A 17,381-nucleotide genomic window follows, 5' to 3' on the forward strand; every position below is an offset into this window, starting at 1 on the left:
GTAGGTGATGGAATCAAGAGTTTTGGCTATTTTTGCACTGGCCATGGGCAAACCAGCAACTTGGAAGATATGACAGTACACAAATAATTTGATATAATCCGATCTCGCTTGCCACGAGATTGTTAGTGTATTAGGGCAATCTAAGAGCTCACATGCTGCTGCCCTGGCAGATCTTGCTGATCATGTGCTCGCACGTTAAGCATGTACTAGCAGTATAATATACTACCTCTGTCCCGAATTAGTTATCTTGGATAGTGTTAAGATACCATCTGTTCGAATGTCAAATGGTGGTAAGATGAGATAGTTTCAGGATAGTGAAAATGTGCAGACGTTGGATCAAAATACCCTTTATAGTTTCAGAGAGAGGATACTAATGCATTTTCTCTAGAAAAGGAAAATGCATAAAAAAGCAAAATTTGTTTTTTTTAAGTTAAGAAAAAAAAAACAATTTTTATGATGGAACGGAGGCTCTTCTGGATGACTCTCCCGTGGCATATAGCGCCGGCCGCTCGCTCCGTCCCGTCCCGAGGAGAGGAGAGGCTTCCAGAGTCGACAGTCCAGTCCAGGCTTTGGTTGGAGGGAACTCGGCGAAATCCGGAGCGTCTCGCGTGCGCGTTGGGGAGTGTCAGCCGCCATGGCCGCCAAGAGGGTGCTCCTGCTCTGCGGAGACTACATGGAGGACTACGAGGTCTCCATCTTATCCTCCTCCCCTTCTGTGCACAGATCAAATCGATTCCCCTTCTACCACTACTTCGTTTCCTGCGTCCTGATTCCGGCTTGTTAACTGGTTTCTTTCTTGGGTCGATGGATGGGTGGATCAGGCCATGGTCCCGTTCCAGGCGCTGCAGGCGTACGGGGTGTCCGTCGACGCCGTCTGCCCCGGCAAGAAGGCCGGCGACGCCTGCCCCACCGCCGTCCACAAGCCCATCGGCCACCAGGTGCGTCCTCGGATCAGTTTCCCCCGTCTGCTGTTTCTGTGTAGTTGGTACTGTATGTTCCAGTGGATAGGGTTTGGCCGGGTTGGAGTAGTGAGAAGAGCAGGACAGATTTAATCATTTAACACGGCCAGTTAGTTTGGGAGATGCATTCTTATGCAACACGAATTCCTTTTGTTTGTAAAGTGCACACGACCTGACTAATCTCTAAGACGAAATTCTCTAAGTCAGCCTGTGTTCTGTAAGGGGGAAACCCCTGTGGTAACTGTCTGTAGGAAGCCATCATCGTTTGAACAGATGAAATGGTGTAACAGCGCATAATTCATTACTCTACAAAACATTCCCAGCTTATCCAGATGCCATGTTCACATCCACTGGATGGCTGTACAAATTTGAGCATCCCCTCGGCATTTAATGCTATGTAATTGGATGGTCGTACAAATTTGTTCAGGGTTTTACAGTCTCGGTCTCATAATTAAGTCAATATGTCTAAAACAAAATCGTACAGCTCATACAGTACAGTACAATGCAACATTGAGGGAGTAGGGTAATGGCACTTACATGCAGTTGTGTTGTAGATGTACTGAAATGAGGGCGTATGTATGCTGTAGGTATACTGAACCAACAATTACACCTTCATATTATGGACTAGATGAATGGAAGCAGCTGTTCGGAGTTGGTAGTTTGTGCATTTTTTAATATGCAAGCATGATTGGTTAGTGTTCAAGTAACAAGTCTATCAAATACTCCCTCCGTCCCATAATATAAGAGCATTCTTGACACGTGCTGTCATAATTTTCTTTTCGTTCAGTACTTGTTGAGGCTATCATAATTTTCTTTTACTCGAAATTCTGCTTGGATTTTCTAATTATGCATTCCCCCTGATTAATGCTTAAAACTAAAGTTGGTCATTGGATCTTTTTTGTTTAGGCGAATTTTAAATATTGGTCTGTACATGCTTGATATGAAAGGAGGGATTTATCTAATGAACTACACATATGGTTTCACATTCCACCACTGTGCTCACAATTTAGGGCTCCTTTGATTCACAGGGTTTGGAAAGCGTAGGAATAGAAAATGTACAGGAATATGATGTACTGTCCACTGAAATACTACGTCGGGTAGCAAAACAGAGGATTTTTTTCATGAAGTCCAACCTCATGCTTGTTTTCCTGTGAAAATGAACTAGGAAGTTCCTATAGGATTGGTTCCTGAGGAATGTAATCCTATGAATCAAACAACATGTAAAGGGAAAATTCCAGAGGATGTCAATCCTGCAAAATTCCTAGGAAAATCCTGTGAATCAAAGGAGGCCTTAAATGCTGTATATTTTACTCACTAATACGTCTTGAACAATCTAAAAAATATATAGCTTGGTTTATCTTTGTAACTCCTTATCTGATTTTTCCATTTTCCACATTGTTGTGTCTATTTTCTCAGTGTTGGTCCTGTGTAAATACTTGATCTTAGGGGTCTCTGTATTGCATATACACGGAACTTTTAATTTGTCTCAAATGCTCAGTTGTAAAAACCAGCCATGCTGGCGGTTCTTTTTATCAGTGTGATGGTATGCTAACTGTTTCTGATATAATTCTGCTCTAAAAGCCCTACACTAATTTTGTCTTGTGGATACACCACGCAGACAAATTCTGACTCAAAAGGTCATAACTTTACCCTAATTTTCTCTGGACGGTATTGCTCCTGTCTAAATACTTGGTCTCAACTAAAAATACGTGTAGATACATCCATTTCTGCGTCAAGTAATTCGGGACGGAGGGAGTAACATATTTCTTCCTACAGTTCCACTTCTCTTATATATACTTGAGTCTTAAATAAGCACTGAATGTTTAAGTGTTGGTGTGTACACAGTTATATAATGAATAACTAAACAGGTGGTTTCACATGTCATCTTCCGTGCTCACAATTAAAATTTAGCACTTTCTACTCATCAGTACACCTTGATCTTAGTGGTCCGTGTATTGTACTATCATACTAATTCTTCCTACAGTTCTACCTCTCTTACATACACTTGAGTCTTAATTATGCACTGAATCAGTGTTAGTGTGTACATGTCTGACATAAAAGGATACGTAATGAAGAAATACACAGATGATTTTGTACTTCACCTACCGTGGTCACAACTGAATTGTAGTACTTTCTACTCATCAGTACATCTTGAACAATTCCAGCTGTTGAATATCTGTTGAACTGTTTATCTGTTTCCGTTCTTCTTTTCCCACATTGTTGTGCTATTAGCCCTGTTTTCTCCAAAAGGTATTGCTCCTGTGTAAATACTTGGTCATAGGGGTCCCTGTGTTGTCACATAAATTTTTCTTGCAGTTCTGCTAGCATACTCTTGAATTGGCAAGGAATATCATCTAATCTGTGTGGAATGGTTGGTTTTAAGAAAGCAGCTATGTTGGTGGTTCTTTTTATGAGTGTGATGGTACCTCAAATCTTTGTGACATAGTACTGCCCTAAAAGTCTGCACTAATTTTATCTTCTGTATATATGATGCAGACATATGCAGAGTCAAAAGGTCATAACTTTGCACTTAATGCTTCATTTGATGAGGTTGACGCTGCTGCATATGATGGATTGGTAATTCCTGGAGGCCGTGCACCAGAATACCTTGCGATGGATGAAAAAGTGCTTGCCTTAGTTAGGAAGTTCTCTGACGCTAAGAAGGCTATTGCATCAGTTTGCCATGGACAGCTGATTCTGGCAGCAGCAGGAGTTGTCAGGGACCGTACATGCACCGCGTATCCTGCTGTCAAGCCAGTTTTGGTTGCTGCTGGGGCCAAGTGGGTTGAAGCTGACACTATGAAGAAATGCGTCGTTGATGGTAATCTCGTCACTGCAGCGGCTTACGACGGTCACCCTGAATTCATCAGCCTGTTTGTGAAAGCACTTGGAGGCTCCGTCGCAGGCGCAGACAAAAGGATTCTGTTCCTTTGCGGGGTAATGCTTTCTGCCCTAGTCAATTCAGTTCATGTTCCTCCTTGTAAACATTGTTTCTCATTTTCTTCATAAATCATAACCACTGTGCTGAACCTGTTCCATTTAATAACATACTAAACAGGATTACATGGAGGATTATGAGGTGATGGTCCCGTTCCAGGCCCTGCAAGCCCTTGGCTGCCATGTCGATGCGGTTTGCCCCGACAAGGGCGCTGGGGACAAGTGCCCAACTGCCATCCATGACTTTGAGGGCGACCAGACTTACAGCGAGAAGCCCGGTCATGATTTCGCTCTAAACGCGTCGTTTGACAGCGTGGACGCTTCAAGCTACGACGCGCTTGTGATTCCCGGTGGGCGCGCCCCTGAGTACCTTGCACTGAACGAGAAGGTGCTCAGCTTGGCCAAGGGGTTCATGGATAAAGGGAAGCCGGTCGCGTCGATCTGCCACGGGCAGCAGATCCTGGCTGCTGCTGGGGTTCTTCAGGTACGTGATAACTGATATCTGTTAACTAGCTTGTCCTGCCCTGCATCAGTTCCAACCTTCCTGCTTATAGTCCGTTCTGCTCTGAACAAAACAAAACCCAATTGTCTGTCTGTCTGTCTGTCGCAACACCTGATATATATCATCATCGTATGTAAAATGTTGTTCTAGAAGGAACTGTGGGTGCTCTATGTTGCTCATCGACTAGATGGAAGCACGAAACTGATTTAACCCTTGCTGTTCTGTGTGATGATATATGCAGGGTCGGAAGTGCACGGCGTACCCTGCGGTGAAGCTGAACGTGGTGCTGGGCGGGGGGACGTGGCTGGAGCCGGACCCGATCCACCGGTGCTTCACGGACGGCAACCTGGTGACGGGCGCGGCGTGGCCGGCGCACCCGGAGTTCGTGGCCCAGCTCATGGCCCTGCTGGGCATCAAGGTCTCCTTCACGTGAGTGCTCGCCGTCAGCTCCGGGCTTTTTCCTCACATCATATACAGCACAGATAGATTCTGTACCAGTGACTTGTCCTCGAGTCTGAGACTGTCTGTACCTGTACCGTCCTGAAGCACTGTCTCGTGGCATTGTTGGTGGTTGAAGCAAGCAATAAAGCCTGTGTCGTCGTTACTGGTACCCTGACTTTTTTTCGACGCCGTTGCTGCGTGGCTTCTCTAGCTCGTCTCTGGACGGCCAGGGAGCAGTTCACGCTGCAGCTGGGATGCATCGCCGGAAGCTCACAAGAAGGAAGCAAATTGAACACACGCTTATACAAACCTTCCTCCTTAGTTAGGTCCTCCTTGCTTTAATTCTACTCCCTCCATTTCTAAATATAAGGGCCTGTTCGGCTCTCCACCAGCTCTCCCTCCGTTGCTTTTTATTCCGCGTATAAGATTTGGTCAAAGTCAAACTACACAAAGTTGACTAAATTTATATTAAAAAAAATGAACATCTATAATACTAAAACTATATAGTATGGACATATGTTTTATGATGCATCTGATAATATTGATTTCATATTATGAATGTTTATATTTTTTAATATAAAGTTAGTCAAACTCTACAAAGCTTGATTTTGATCAAACCTTATATGCAGACTAAAAAGAAACGAAGGGAGTAATAATCCGGAGGAGAGGAGTGCGCGAGTCGGTTACTCATGTTTTGCCGACGCAAAAGCTGCAACCCGACCTGAAATAACGACCGGCCGACCGAAAAGCGCGCGCGAGTCGAGTCGAGTCGGCTGGACTCACCCAAGCTTTTTAGGTCGTGGTGCGTGATCACTGATCAAGCGACGCCCGCCCAAAAGCGGCCACGCCTTCTCGCGTGGCCGTCGCCGCCCGTGATGAGATCATCGGCGACGTCCACTCGGCAACTGGCACATGTCTACCCGACCCCGATCCAAAAGCGGCGGCTCGCCGAGGATCGCACCGCGAAAAAGGGTGACGCTTTCTGGCGTGGCCGTCGTCTCGTCCCGGCACCAACTGCTAGCGCTTTGGCCTTTTGCAATCGCCTTCTTATCCACCCATCACCGAACTATCTCACGCGACACCCCACGAGCCAAAGCTAGACGGCCGTAATCATCGAGTACGTATTACTAGCACTTCACACCATCCAATACTTATATGCAATCAACCATGTGAAGTGGAGCGCTCTAGTGGCCATGATGGAAGACACGTGCATGCCGCTGTCATCGTCCCTCCCTCACCGAAGCCGGACAAAACTTATGGTGGTAGATGGTCGGGAAATCATGATGCTAAGGCTCCATAGGATAGCGCATCGGAACAATAACCGCTAATGAAGAGTACCGTAGATCGGAAGGATCAAACCTGAAAACACACGAACGTAGACGAACAATAACCAGATCCGAGAAGATCCACCAGAGACACACCACCACATGCCTACGGACGATGCTAAACGCATCGCCGAAACAAGCTTCAAGAAGTTGCCGCCGTCTCTTGCCTTCCTAAGCTGAACACAAACTCTATCAAAACTCAAAGCAAAATCTAAAAACGAAGCCCTCCCACTAGTAAGGGCCAGAATCCACCGCGCCTCATGACCCTAAGGCCACCTGAGACGAGACAGGCCGGCAACAGCGCCAACGCGAAGGGGAGGAACCCTAAGATTTTTCCGATTCGTCAAATTAATATGCATGCATGGAAGAACCAAGACAAAAGATACAGCTCTCTCTCTCTCTCTCAAAAAGAAAGGACAAAAGATACAGCGGCGGACTGTACAGAAAACGTTTTTGCTAAACACAGCCTGCCTGGCAGTTTTTCGGAGAACTGGAGATATACTACTCGTAACCAAATTCAGCAAAATGGGTGATGGGATGGACAAAAGTAGCTAGGAGGGCAATCATTCATGAATCATCTGGCCACGGCCACGGCGGCGATCGACCTAACGGTCGGAATATCCTGCCATTGTTAGGGCCTGTTCGGTTTTAATAAATCATTTGACTTATAAGTCAGGTGACTTAAAATCAGTGACTTATAAGTCATGTCTATTTGGTTGTCATCTGATTTATAAATCACCTGAGCATACCTTCCCATCTTGTTTTTTAATGTAAAAGTGAAGCAACTTATAACTTATAAGTTGAGGTAATTTATAAGTTGGGTCCATTTAGCAAAATTAGTCACTTTCTGCATTTTTCGACTTATAAGTTGGTGACTTATTTAGAACCAAATAGGGCCTTATATGAATCTACACATGTCCATGTACATGCATGCATGATGAGGCAGGCATCACAAGCACGGGTGGACGCATGCGGCAAGTGGGGGCACCGGCGCACGCCGTGAGAGCAGCCCTTCTTTCTCCACGCAATCAATCAGAGTTTTCTACTAGAGTATACCTTAATCTGCTCCACCGGCCATTGCATGATTGCTCAAAGTTGTAGTAGCAGCCATCGTCTTGCCACTGATTAGCAGTGGCAAATTAAGCCCAAACACAGAAGGGGCAACCTGCGTGCAGATCGTAACGAATTTTACCAGCCGGGTCGATCGGTTGCAGGATTAGCTTAGCAGAGGGGCGATACAAACGTAGGTCTACATCGATCTCGATCATGGTAAGCAGACAATGTTGAAGGCAATGCAATTCTTGATGTATTGATCGGATGCACGGTGCACGTATATATAGGTACAAGGGCAGCCCTCAGCCTCATCTATACAAGAAAACTAGAGGCGGGGCAGGTAGGAGATTATCCTAATAGATACATGCACAAATATGTTCAACAGACAAAAAAGGGAGCCATTGGACTCTACAAAAGCAAAACGCAATAACGGTCGATCAATGATACTGTGGATCTATGGCGTCATATCATCATATTGCGCTCCATGGCGTCACGCCAACAGAATCGATAATTAACTAATCCTCGCACCTAAACAATGAGTGGGATGTAATTCGGTAACCAATCTTTTTTCTTTTTTTAAAGCATCTAATTTCTTGGTACTCTTTTTAGGGTGACTAGTATTATTGTCGTTAGAGTTGAAACCAATATTGGTCTTCATATTGATTACCCATGTCTATATATGCACCAACACAAAAGACAAGAGCTATGTTGCGTTTGGCCCAATCATTTATCTTTCTTTTGCGATAATGAATGGTCCAAACAATTCGTGCAATCTTCTATCTTTCGAGTCATCTTTCAACATGCGGCTGCAGAGCGTACACAGGCCGCAGTTTGGCCAACCTCTCTTGATGAGTCTATCCGCTGTCCAAACTCGGTCTTGCAGGATAAGCTACAAAGGTTCTTACATTTTTTGTTATGATAGATGTTTGCGTTTTGGGAGGGAGGCCTAGTCCTTTTCATCTTCCTTTTCATTTTTTTTTCGAAAAGGGGGATCTTCCCGGCCTCTGCAATCTTCCTCTCCATGGACTCAAAGAATTGCGCTTTATATGCCAAGACCACGAGTTTTGCAGGGTACTAATAAAAGTGGTGGCGTAGGATGATTGGTGAAGCCTATCTGATCTTGTGCCTCGAAATTCAGTTGAAAGGCCATTGTGCCATGCACGTTCGCCCTCATCTTTTCTGCGGCTCAGCCCACGCCGCCGAACAAACTCACCATTCATTCGCCGTCCGCCCCCACGGAAAGAAAGAAAGAAAGAAAAGAAAGAAAAGAAACGGTCGCCCGGGTGGTCCTTTTCCTTGTATCTACATGGATGGGATGCCCGGGCCATTGGTGATATCTTTTCCACTAGTACGTATTTTGATTGCACAAATCTGTCCGCGGTGGTGCCAAGCGTGCTACTGCTATGGGTTGACGAGGAGGGCGAGTGGGAGGGGGGATCTGCAGGAGAGGGCAAGGAGACAACCGATCCAGCTTCCGCCTGCCTGCTGCAGTGCAGAGCTCTCTTCTCCCTCTTTCTCTCTCTCTCTCCCCCCCTCTATAATTGGGTCCGCCACCCAACATGGCAATTTGGCAGCATCACGTGCTAGCATTCCCAGCATTTGGCTCCATTAACAGACTGGTTTCGATCAAGATACGCTAGTGTACAGTTCATATATGTACAGTTCATATATGTAGATACTTGGGAGTATATGCTAGAGGCTGATGGACGGCGCATGTGGATCGGCATGCTTTGTCGCGTCAACCATTCGTGACAGGATAGGAGGAGGTTATGCCCCGACGGGTAGGCGACTCAACACGTCACTTTTTGTATATTGATCGGATCCACACCCAAGCAGGGAGAGCGGAGCGTTGGTTCGTAGACTCGTCGCCGGCCGGCCGGCCGGGTAGACCCGAAGAGGACTGCTAGCTTGGACTGTAGTGCTACTCTTTGCTCCTATAGACTTTGAAGCTTGCCCTTGGCACCATACCACTGGTACCTACCTAGCTCCGGGTGGGTCTTTTCGCTGGCAAATCTGGTCTGGGTATATGGGTATGGGCGTGCTGGTACGCCTGTCCTCTGCTAGCTTTGCTTTTCCTCCTAGTCCTAGCTCTAAATATCTCTACCGCACGTACGTGTTCCTGCGGCGCCCACGCAACAGGCAGGCGGCTACTACGTAGGGGCCGGCACCCAGGTGGCGGCTTTGGTGTCACGTACGTCGGTGAGCACCAGCAGATCACGGGGATTCCGTTCGGTGGGAAGGTGCGCACGACGTTGCGTACGCCGCTCTTGCCGGACGGGCTTGTCATCGTTGCCACCGCTCCGATCCCAAGACCATCTTCTACACGAACTTGCACATGAGGTTTTTGATGTTGTTCATCTGGTCGTCGGAGCCAGGAGAACTGTCGCTGATGCAGTTACAAATGGAGCATGTGTAAACGACAGCAAGGGACAGATTAACATTCACATCATTTACTTAGGGGCACAACCGAGACTGTTTTTAGAGATGATAATGAAAGATTCATTGTTGGTGAAAACTGAAGAATTGATTCATGTGCTGACATATTAACAACATAAGCTTTGCCTCTAAGGTTCGGTCTATTCCTTGCATAAAAGGCGGGTTGCAATCGTCTTGTCGTTAACTCTAACAATATGAAGGTGATTGAAGTAATGAAAAATGGAGGACATTCGGCGGGAGCTGCAGCAGCAGTGTTTGATGATTGCTATTTCATAGCTTGTGATTTTTCGATTATTAGATTTGAACATTGTAATATGGAAGCAAATAAGATGGCTCGTGAAATTGTTAGGCTAGCGAATTTTTCAGTCACTACGGACTGGTTTGAGGAGCCTACAAGTGACATTATACATTTACCTATTGACGATGTAACAATTATTTCCAATTAATAAAATACATGTTTATTTTTTGAAAAAAAAAGATATTGTCCTTATAAGAATACATTTCTGATTCTCCAATAGTCCCGGGGTGTTGATGATGAGTGGACCTGGGCATGGGACCCAAAAGGAATTTTTTTCGACAAAGTCAATTCATAATGCCAACTTCGGTGCGACGACAATGCAGCACGGCTTGCCCCATATGTGAAAACCTGGTCGCTGTTGAAATGGAAACTTTTTGTTTAGATGGTTGTGGGAGGTCGTGTGTGGACAACGGGCGTCAGCCAAGCGGGACTTGTCCCATAATGACTCGTTGTTTTCATAGAATGCCACATAAAAAGAGCGAGTAAGAACAAAACCGTCTAGTCATTGACAGATGGAGCCGGCGTCTTATTTGCCACATCAGTCGTTCAAATTTTTCGATCTTTGCCACGTCAGCCTCACAGGTAAGGCCCACTTGTCAGTTTTGCTCTTTTCGTGAGCTTATCATACTCCATCCGGTCTTTTTTGCTGCGCATATAAGATTTGTCTGAAGTCAAACTTCATAAAGTTTGACCATATTTATATAAAAAAATATCAACATCTACAAATTGAAGTTATACAATATGAAAACTGAATTCATGACGCATCTAATGATATTGGTTTCGTATTATGAGTTACCTTTTTCTATAAAATCGTTCAAACTTTATTAGGTTTGACTTCAGACAAATCTTATATGCCGAGTAAAAAAGACCAGAGAGAGTACAATCATACTCTCCGTTATAGGTTAGGCACAAAATTGAATTTGATATCAAGTTGTTATCCTAACCTCAAGGGTGATGATTTTTGGTTAAATAACTCGCACAAAAACAAGAGCGGACGGGAACCTTGGTGGTTCCTGGTGGCGCTGCGATGGTGGGATTCCAGATCTGGCCAATTCTGGCTTGTCGGTGTTTGGCCGGCGAGGAGGTGTGCAGCTTGGTGGCTCTCCGGTCCTTCCGGCGCGGTGGCTCTTCAAGAGGTGGGTGGGCCAGCGGAGGTGCTGTGCGTGGGGTGATGGTGGTGTTGGATTGCTCCAGGCGAAGGTTTGCTAGGTCTTTCCGGCCGGCGGCGTCGGCGCCTATGGGCGTCGAATAACCTCCTTGGAGGCGTCGTCGTGGAGCCCCGCATCCTCCTACACCCTCGGATTTGCTCTTCGGGTGAAAGCCTAAGGCCCGGCAGGGTCGGGCGACGGCGTCGACATCGTTGCTTCCCTCTTTGGGGTGTCGCCTTGAAGAGCTTCGAATCCCGTTTGCACGCTTCGTGTGTTGGACACAGGCATGTGGATGTTGGCGCGGCTTCTTGTGTGGCAACGATGGTAGTTTCGAGCGGCGCAGGCTTGCAGATGGGTCTTGGTAGTCGGTCTCTGTCGGCGTGTTCGAGGGGTCGCCATGCTCCGCTTTGTCTTCGTGAAGTCGGAGCTGCTGAGGAGGGGCCCTTGCGGTGATGATGACACGAGACGGGTGGTCAGCTCTGGCGCTGGCTCGGCGCAAGCCCAACGCTTTTCCCCTTGGATGCTCGTCGATAGAGTCGGAGCTGTCTGGTCGCCAGCGCGTGTGGTTGACTGTTTGGCTCGGTCGGTGCAGGCCTCGACGCTTGTTTGCGGTGAGGGCTTCTTCGGTGGTCGTCGATGGTGGAGTCGGAGTCGCCCTCGTGGAGGTGTGATGACGCCGGGCTGCAACCTCGACGACGCTTTTCTCCTTGGTGGCGTGTGTGCATTCTTGTGCGGGTGGCCAAGTCGCTCTGTGTGTCCTATGTGGGCATGTTGTAATGGTTTTGCCTGGTTTTTCGTTAATTAATCGGGCAACTCTCTTCTTCTTTATTAATGAGATGAGGCAAATCTTTTACCTTCGTATAAAAAAAAGCGAACGAGAACGGAATATACCCTACGGATACCAGGTAGCACACGTGGTTGAGGCCAACTCCACCGCGCGACCCCAAACGGACGCCCGTTTTGTCTGGATTCTGTCTGTTTGGGTAGGGATTTGGGGTCGTGTCCGGGCGCGTCCTGAGATGCGATGGCCGTGCGCCCAGCGCGCGGCCGCATCCCGGCCACTTCCTGTCCGCATGCATTTTTCTTTGCAAGTCCTTAACTTTTTTTATCATTCATTTTTGGTACATGACAATACATCATCACATTTTGACTAGTAAAGCAAGGCCAAAGAAAATAAGAACAACAAGAATACATTTTAGAAGATAGCCAACTTCCATAACTGCCCCCTCGAGTTGGGTTAGGGCCTTCTCGATGCACTCATTGCTGATCTGTGGAGGAGGCTCGATCTGGCATCCTCCTTTCTTCTTCAAGCCAGAAGTAGATGTTGCTTCCTCAGACATAGTCTCGTGTCTAGCCTCTAATCTAGCAACAAGTGCACTTGTCTCATTTACAGCCTCTATGCTAGCTAAAATTGCACGAACATGTACTAAATTTTGCTCTATCAATATATCGATGTACTCTTCTTCCCAATAACAAAACTTGCATCCATTCTACACAAGAAAATTTGAAGTTAGCACAACTAGTCAAATCTAGAGCACAAACCGAAGCTAAAAAAAGCGCATACCCCATCGTTTAAGCACTTGATGAACACCCATCCGAGATGTTCCGGCGTTGTAGACACGCGGCACACGACCATCCTTGGGCAATGGTCGCACTTAATGAGTGGCAAAGGTGCGCCGGCGAGCTTTTGGGCAAGCACCGAGCCCGGCCGCCCGCCATTCGTGTATCTGCCGGCGGACCACCGACGGTGCAGATCCGAGTGGCTAGAGGAGGAGCCACTGCCTGCATGTGGCCTTGCGGCCCTGCCAGGGCCTTCCGGTGAGGTGCCCGGCCAGTCCATGGCGCGGCCAGGCCTCCCACAACCGGCCGAGCTCCAGACCGACCGGATCCACCCCAAAACCGGCCGGCGGGTGTGCAAACCAGGTGGCCGTGGTTGGGTAGCTCGGCGGCGCCGAGGGGAAGGGGTTGGGCGAGCTCACGTCCGAACTGCACGGCTGCAATGGCAGTGGCGGCGGCGGCGAGGGGAAGAGTGGGGAAGAGTGGAGGGGGGGCGGCCGGAGGGAGGGAGGGGGCGGATAGAAAAAGGCCTGCGTTGTGCCACCGACGGGCGGGCCAGTGAGGACAGGCGCAAACGACCCGCGCGTCCGCGTGGTGTCCGTTTCACTCCAAAAGCGGCGCAAACTTGGGCCGCGGATGGGTCGAAAGCGGACACAAAGCGGACAAAAGTCCGTTTGCGGCCGCGCGCTGGGCCGTCTCATTTATCCCTTTTACCCCAAACGGACGGGAGCGGACAGGATAGGGTCGCGTAGTGGAGTTGGCCTGATGCATATACAGTGTAGAGCCGGCGGTCATGCATAGTTGCAGGGGCCGGCCGGACTGGTCCATGCATTTGCCCCCATCAATTGACCCCTAGCTGCTAGCTCTGGGTCTTTTGGCTGGCAAATCTGGGTCTTTTGGTATGGGCGTGCAGAGTACTCTGAGTTTTGCTAGAGCTACGGGCAGATTTATACTGAAGCAAGCTTACAGGTTGAGTTGTCAACTTGTCATTGCAAATAGAAAGGAAAGAAAGGCCCACATCGTGAATTTCACGGGGGAGTGGATTAATGAGGGTGGGATACGTACACCCCGTAGCCCACTTCCGTGAAACCATCCCGTAAGCCTAGGATTTTCGAAGCGAAAATCCTACGCTTACGGGAAAACTGCTACGGACTGATTTCACGGAGGGATGTGTCCTTGTCTCAGCCATAAATTCTTTCACCCTTGATTTTTACTGACCCCACCTCCTGATTTTAACTGGGCCATGTCAGCCTGTAATCCTCTTTCCATAAGAGATGGCCCGTAGATGTAGCAAAGCTCTTTTCGGAGTACTCCTATCCTCTGCTTTGCTTTTTCTCGACTGCACGTAGTACGTGTTCATGCAGTGCCCACGCAGCAACCACACAGATGGTGTTCCAGGCTGCTACGTCGGGGCCGGCACCATCACCACCCAGGTGGTAACTTTGGCGTCACGTATGTGCTGGAATTTAGTCTATTTTGGGCAGCCCAATAACTATTTCAGAAATTCCTAATAAATCCTAGAGGCCCACTTAGTCCATTTGCGCAAGGCAAGGGATACTACTAAAGTTTAGTCCCACATTGTTAGTTTAGTGGGAGTTGGACCTTCTTATAAGGGAGGTTCTTTCCCCACTTGTACGAGCATGAGAATAAGAGGGATATCCACGCGCGCTCCTCCTCCGCCGCCCGCCACGCCACACCTCGGCACGCCGCGCCACGCCGCGCCGCGGGTTGCGGGAATGAGCCGAGCCAATATCTAAAAAGTTTTTTCTGTAGTGGATATTGAATACGAACGCTGCACCCTTCGGCTGCTGTCTGTTCGTTTCATCTCCCGCGTTTTCTTCAGCCAGAATCTCTTCCTCCTCTCGCCACAAGTTCCTGAGCACTGCGCTGCTGCTAGGTTCTTCCCCATCCCGTCTTGCGGCGTGCACCGCAGGTCGGGACAGTAGGCCTCCGAAACCGCACCTTTTGAGTCCTGTACGGGAGAAGGGTGATAAGGTTTTTGGGGAGCGCTCAGCGCGACTACTGGCTGCTTCATCACGGACGATCCGGTCGCCGACGACTTCTTCCCCAACGTCCACGACCTCCTCGACGACATGGCAGGCGAGGACACCGACCCCAAGTCCAGCGCTTCTGCTGCTGCTGTCCCGTACGTGTTCTTGTCTTTCCTGTTAAAGGTTCTGCCGCAGTTCCTTGTTCTAGTCCTTGTCCTACACATGATAGGTTCTACTTCATATATGCTACTTGCTATACTGTCTGGTTTAGATATGATAGGCTACGGTTCATATATGCAGAAGCTATTTACCTTCTCTCTGTCAGAACGCATGACTTATTTTATCTCTACTATATTAGTCATGCTTTATCTAGTATTTCTGTTAATAAAATCATTTGGTAAATTGCTCATATTTCCAACAATCCAAAAACCTTATTATAGGCAATTTATCCCAAGTGGTTTTTCTGCTTCCATGAGACCTCCTATGTTTGAGGGTATCCACTATAAGAGGTGGCGCGTGAGAGCAGTCTTATGGTTTCAAACCATGAGTTGCTATGAGGCCACTCTCGGCAAACCTGAAGGAGAGCTTGATGCTCAACAGGCACAAGCTTTTCAGAAAATGGATACTCTGTTTAAGGCTGCTCTCTTGAGTGTTCTTGGTGAGAACATAGTTGATGCTTATGCGTCAATTGATAATGGAAAAGATATGTGGGATGCACTCGAGGCCAAGTTTGGGGTCTCGGATGCTGGCACTGAGCTGTACATCATGGAGCAATTCTATGATTACAGGATGACTAAAGAGCGCTCCGTGGTTGAGCAAGCTCATGAGATACAGTCATTTGCTAGAGAACTTGAGAACTTCAGTTGTATGCTACCGGACAAGTTTGTTGTCGGAGGTATCATCACTAAGCTTCCTCCTTCGCGGAGGAACTTTGCTACCTAACTGAAGCATAAGAGATAGGAGTTTTCCGTTCCGGATCTCATTGGCACTCTTGATGTGGAAGAAAAGGCGAGAGCAAAGGACACACGTGCTCGAGGTATTGAGGGAGGATCTGGTGCCAATGTGGTACAGAAGCAGAACTTCCAGCCCCACAAGTTCAAGAACAAGGGCAAGTTTGATGGTAAAGCAAAGTTTGATGGGAAGAACAAGGCTGTGCAACACACGAACTTCAAGAAGAAGAATGGAAAGAAGAAAGGTGCTTGTCATGTGTGTGGGGATCCTGATCATTGGGCTCCTAGTTGCCCTAATCGCTATGACAAGCGTCATCCTGGGAAAGACGGCAAGACCGCTAATGTTGTCATTGGAGACACTGACATGAAGGATGCTGGGTATGGTATATTTCCCACTATTCTTTCAGTATGTCATTCTCCTGACTGGTTGATTGACACGGGTGCTAATGTGCATGTATGCGGTGATATTTCCATGTTTCAAGTGCTTCAACAATGCTGATGGGCAACGGTTCAAGTGCTTCTATTCGTGGTGTTGGCACGGTCGATCTGAAGTTTACTTCGGGGAAGATCGTGCGGCTGAAGAACGTGCATTATGTCCCCTCTGCCAATAAAAATCTTGTTAGCGAATCTCTTCTGTGTAGAGATGGCTACAAGCTTGTCTTTGAGTCGAATAAATTTGTAATATCCAAGTATGGAACCTTTGTTGGTAAAGGCTATGAGTCAGGAGGCTTGTTTCGTTTATCCTTATCAGACGTTTGCAATAAAGTTGTTAATCATATTTGCAACAATAGTGAATCCAATGTGTGGCATTCATGTCTTTGTCATGTTAACTTTGGTTGCATGTCGCGACTAGCGAACTTGAACTTAATCCCTAGTTTCACCACCGTCAAGGGATCTAAGTGTCAAGTGTGTGTGCAAGCTAAGCAACCTCGTAAGTCTCACACGACTGCGGAAATAAGAAATCTTGCACCACTAGAGCTCATACATTCAGATCTATGTGAAATGAATGGTGTGTTGACAAAAGGTGGAAAGAAATATTTCATGACGTTAATTGATGACTCCACTAGATACTACCGTGTGTATCTTCTAAAATCTAAGGATGAGGCTTTGAACTTTTTCAAGATCTATAAAGCTGAAGTGGAAAACCAACTTGATCAAAAAATCAAGAGGCTTAGGTCCGACCGTGGTGGAGAGTATTTTTCCGATGAGTTTGATGCTTTTTGTGCGGAACATGGTATAATCATGTAGGGTTTCGTAGTAATTTCAAAAAAATTCCTACGCTCACGCAAGATCATGATGATGCATAGCAACGAGAGGGGAGAGTATGATATACGTACCCTTGTAGATCGACAACGGAAGCGTTTGGTTGATGTAGTCGTACGTCTTCACGGCCCGACCGATCAAGCACCGAAACTACGTCACCTCCGAGTTCTAGCACACGTTCAGCTTGATGACGATCCCCGGACTCCGATCCAGCAAAGTGTCGGGGAAGAGTTCCGTCAGCACGACGGCGTGGTGACGATCTGGATGTACTACTGCAGCAGGGCTTCGCCTAAGCACCGCTACAATATTATCGAGGACTATGGTGGAAGGGGGCACCGCACACGGCTAAGAATATGATCATGTGGATCAACTTGTGTTTCTCTGGGGTGCCCCTGCCTCCGTATATAAAGGCTCAAGGGGGGGGGGGTGCGGCCGGCCTAGGAGAGGCGCGCCAGGAGGAGTCCTACTCCCTCTGGGAGTAGGATCCCCCCCAATCCTAGTTGGAATAGGATTCGCGGAGG

General features: G+C 47.6%; 1 protein-coding gene across 1 annotated transcript; it reads left to right on the forward strand.

Annotated features, from left to right (window-relative positions):
- The first annotated feature begins 473 nt into the window (after positions 1-473).
- On the forward strand, positions 474-5,002 carry LOC125540251 (protein DJ-1 homolog D). Its single transcript, XM_048703834.1, has 5 exons — positions 474-688; positions 822-938; positions 3,456-3,896; positions 4,018-4,380; positions 4,640-5,002. The coding sequence occupies exons 1-5, from the start codon at positions 635-637 to the stop codon at positions 4,829-4,831; spliced, it is 1,167 nt and encodes a 388-aa protein (XP_048559791.1). The 5' UTR covers positions 474-634; the 3' UTR covers positions 4,832-5,002.
- Positions 5,003-17,381: the final 12,379 nt, after the last annotated feature.

This window comes from Triticum urartu, chromosome 2 (assembly GCF_003073215.2).
Source record: "Triticum urartu cultivar G1812 chromosome 2, Tu2.1, whole genome shotgun sequence".
NCBI classification, from domain to species: Eukaryota; Viridiplantae; Streptophyta; class Magnoliopsida; order Poales; family Poaceae; genus Triticum; species Triticum urartu.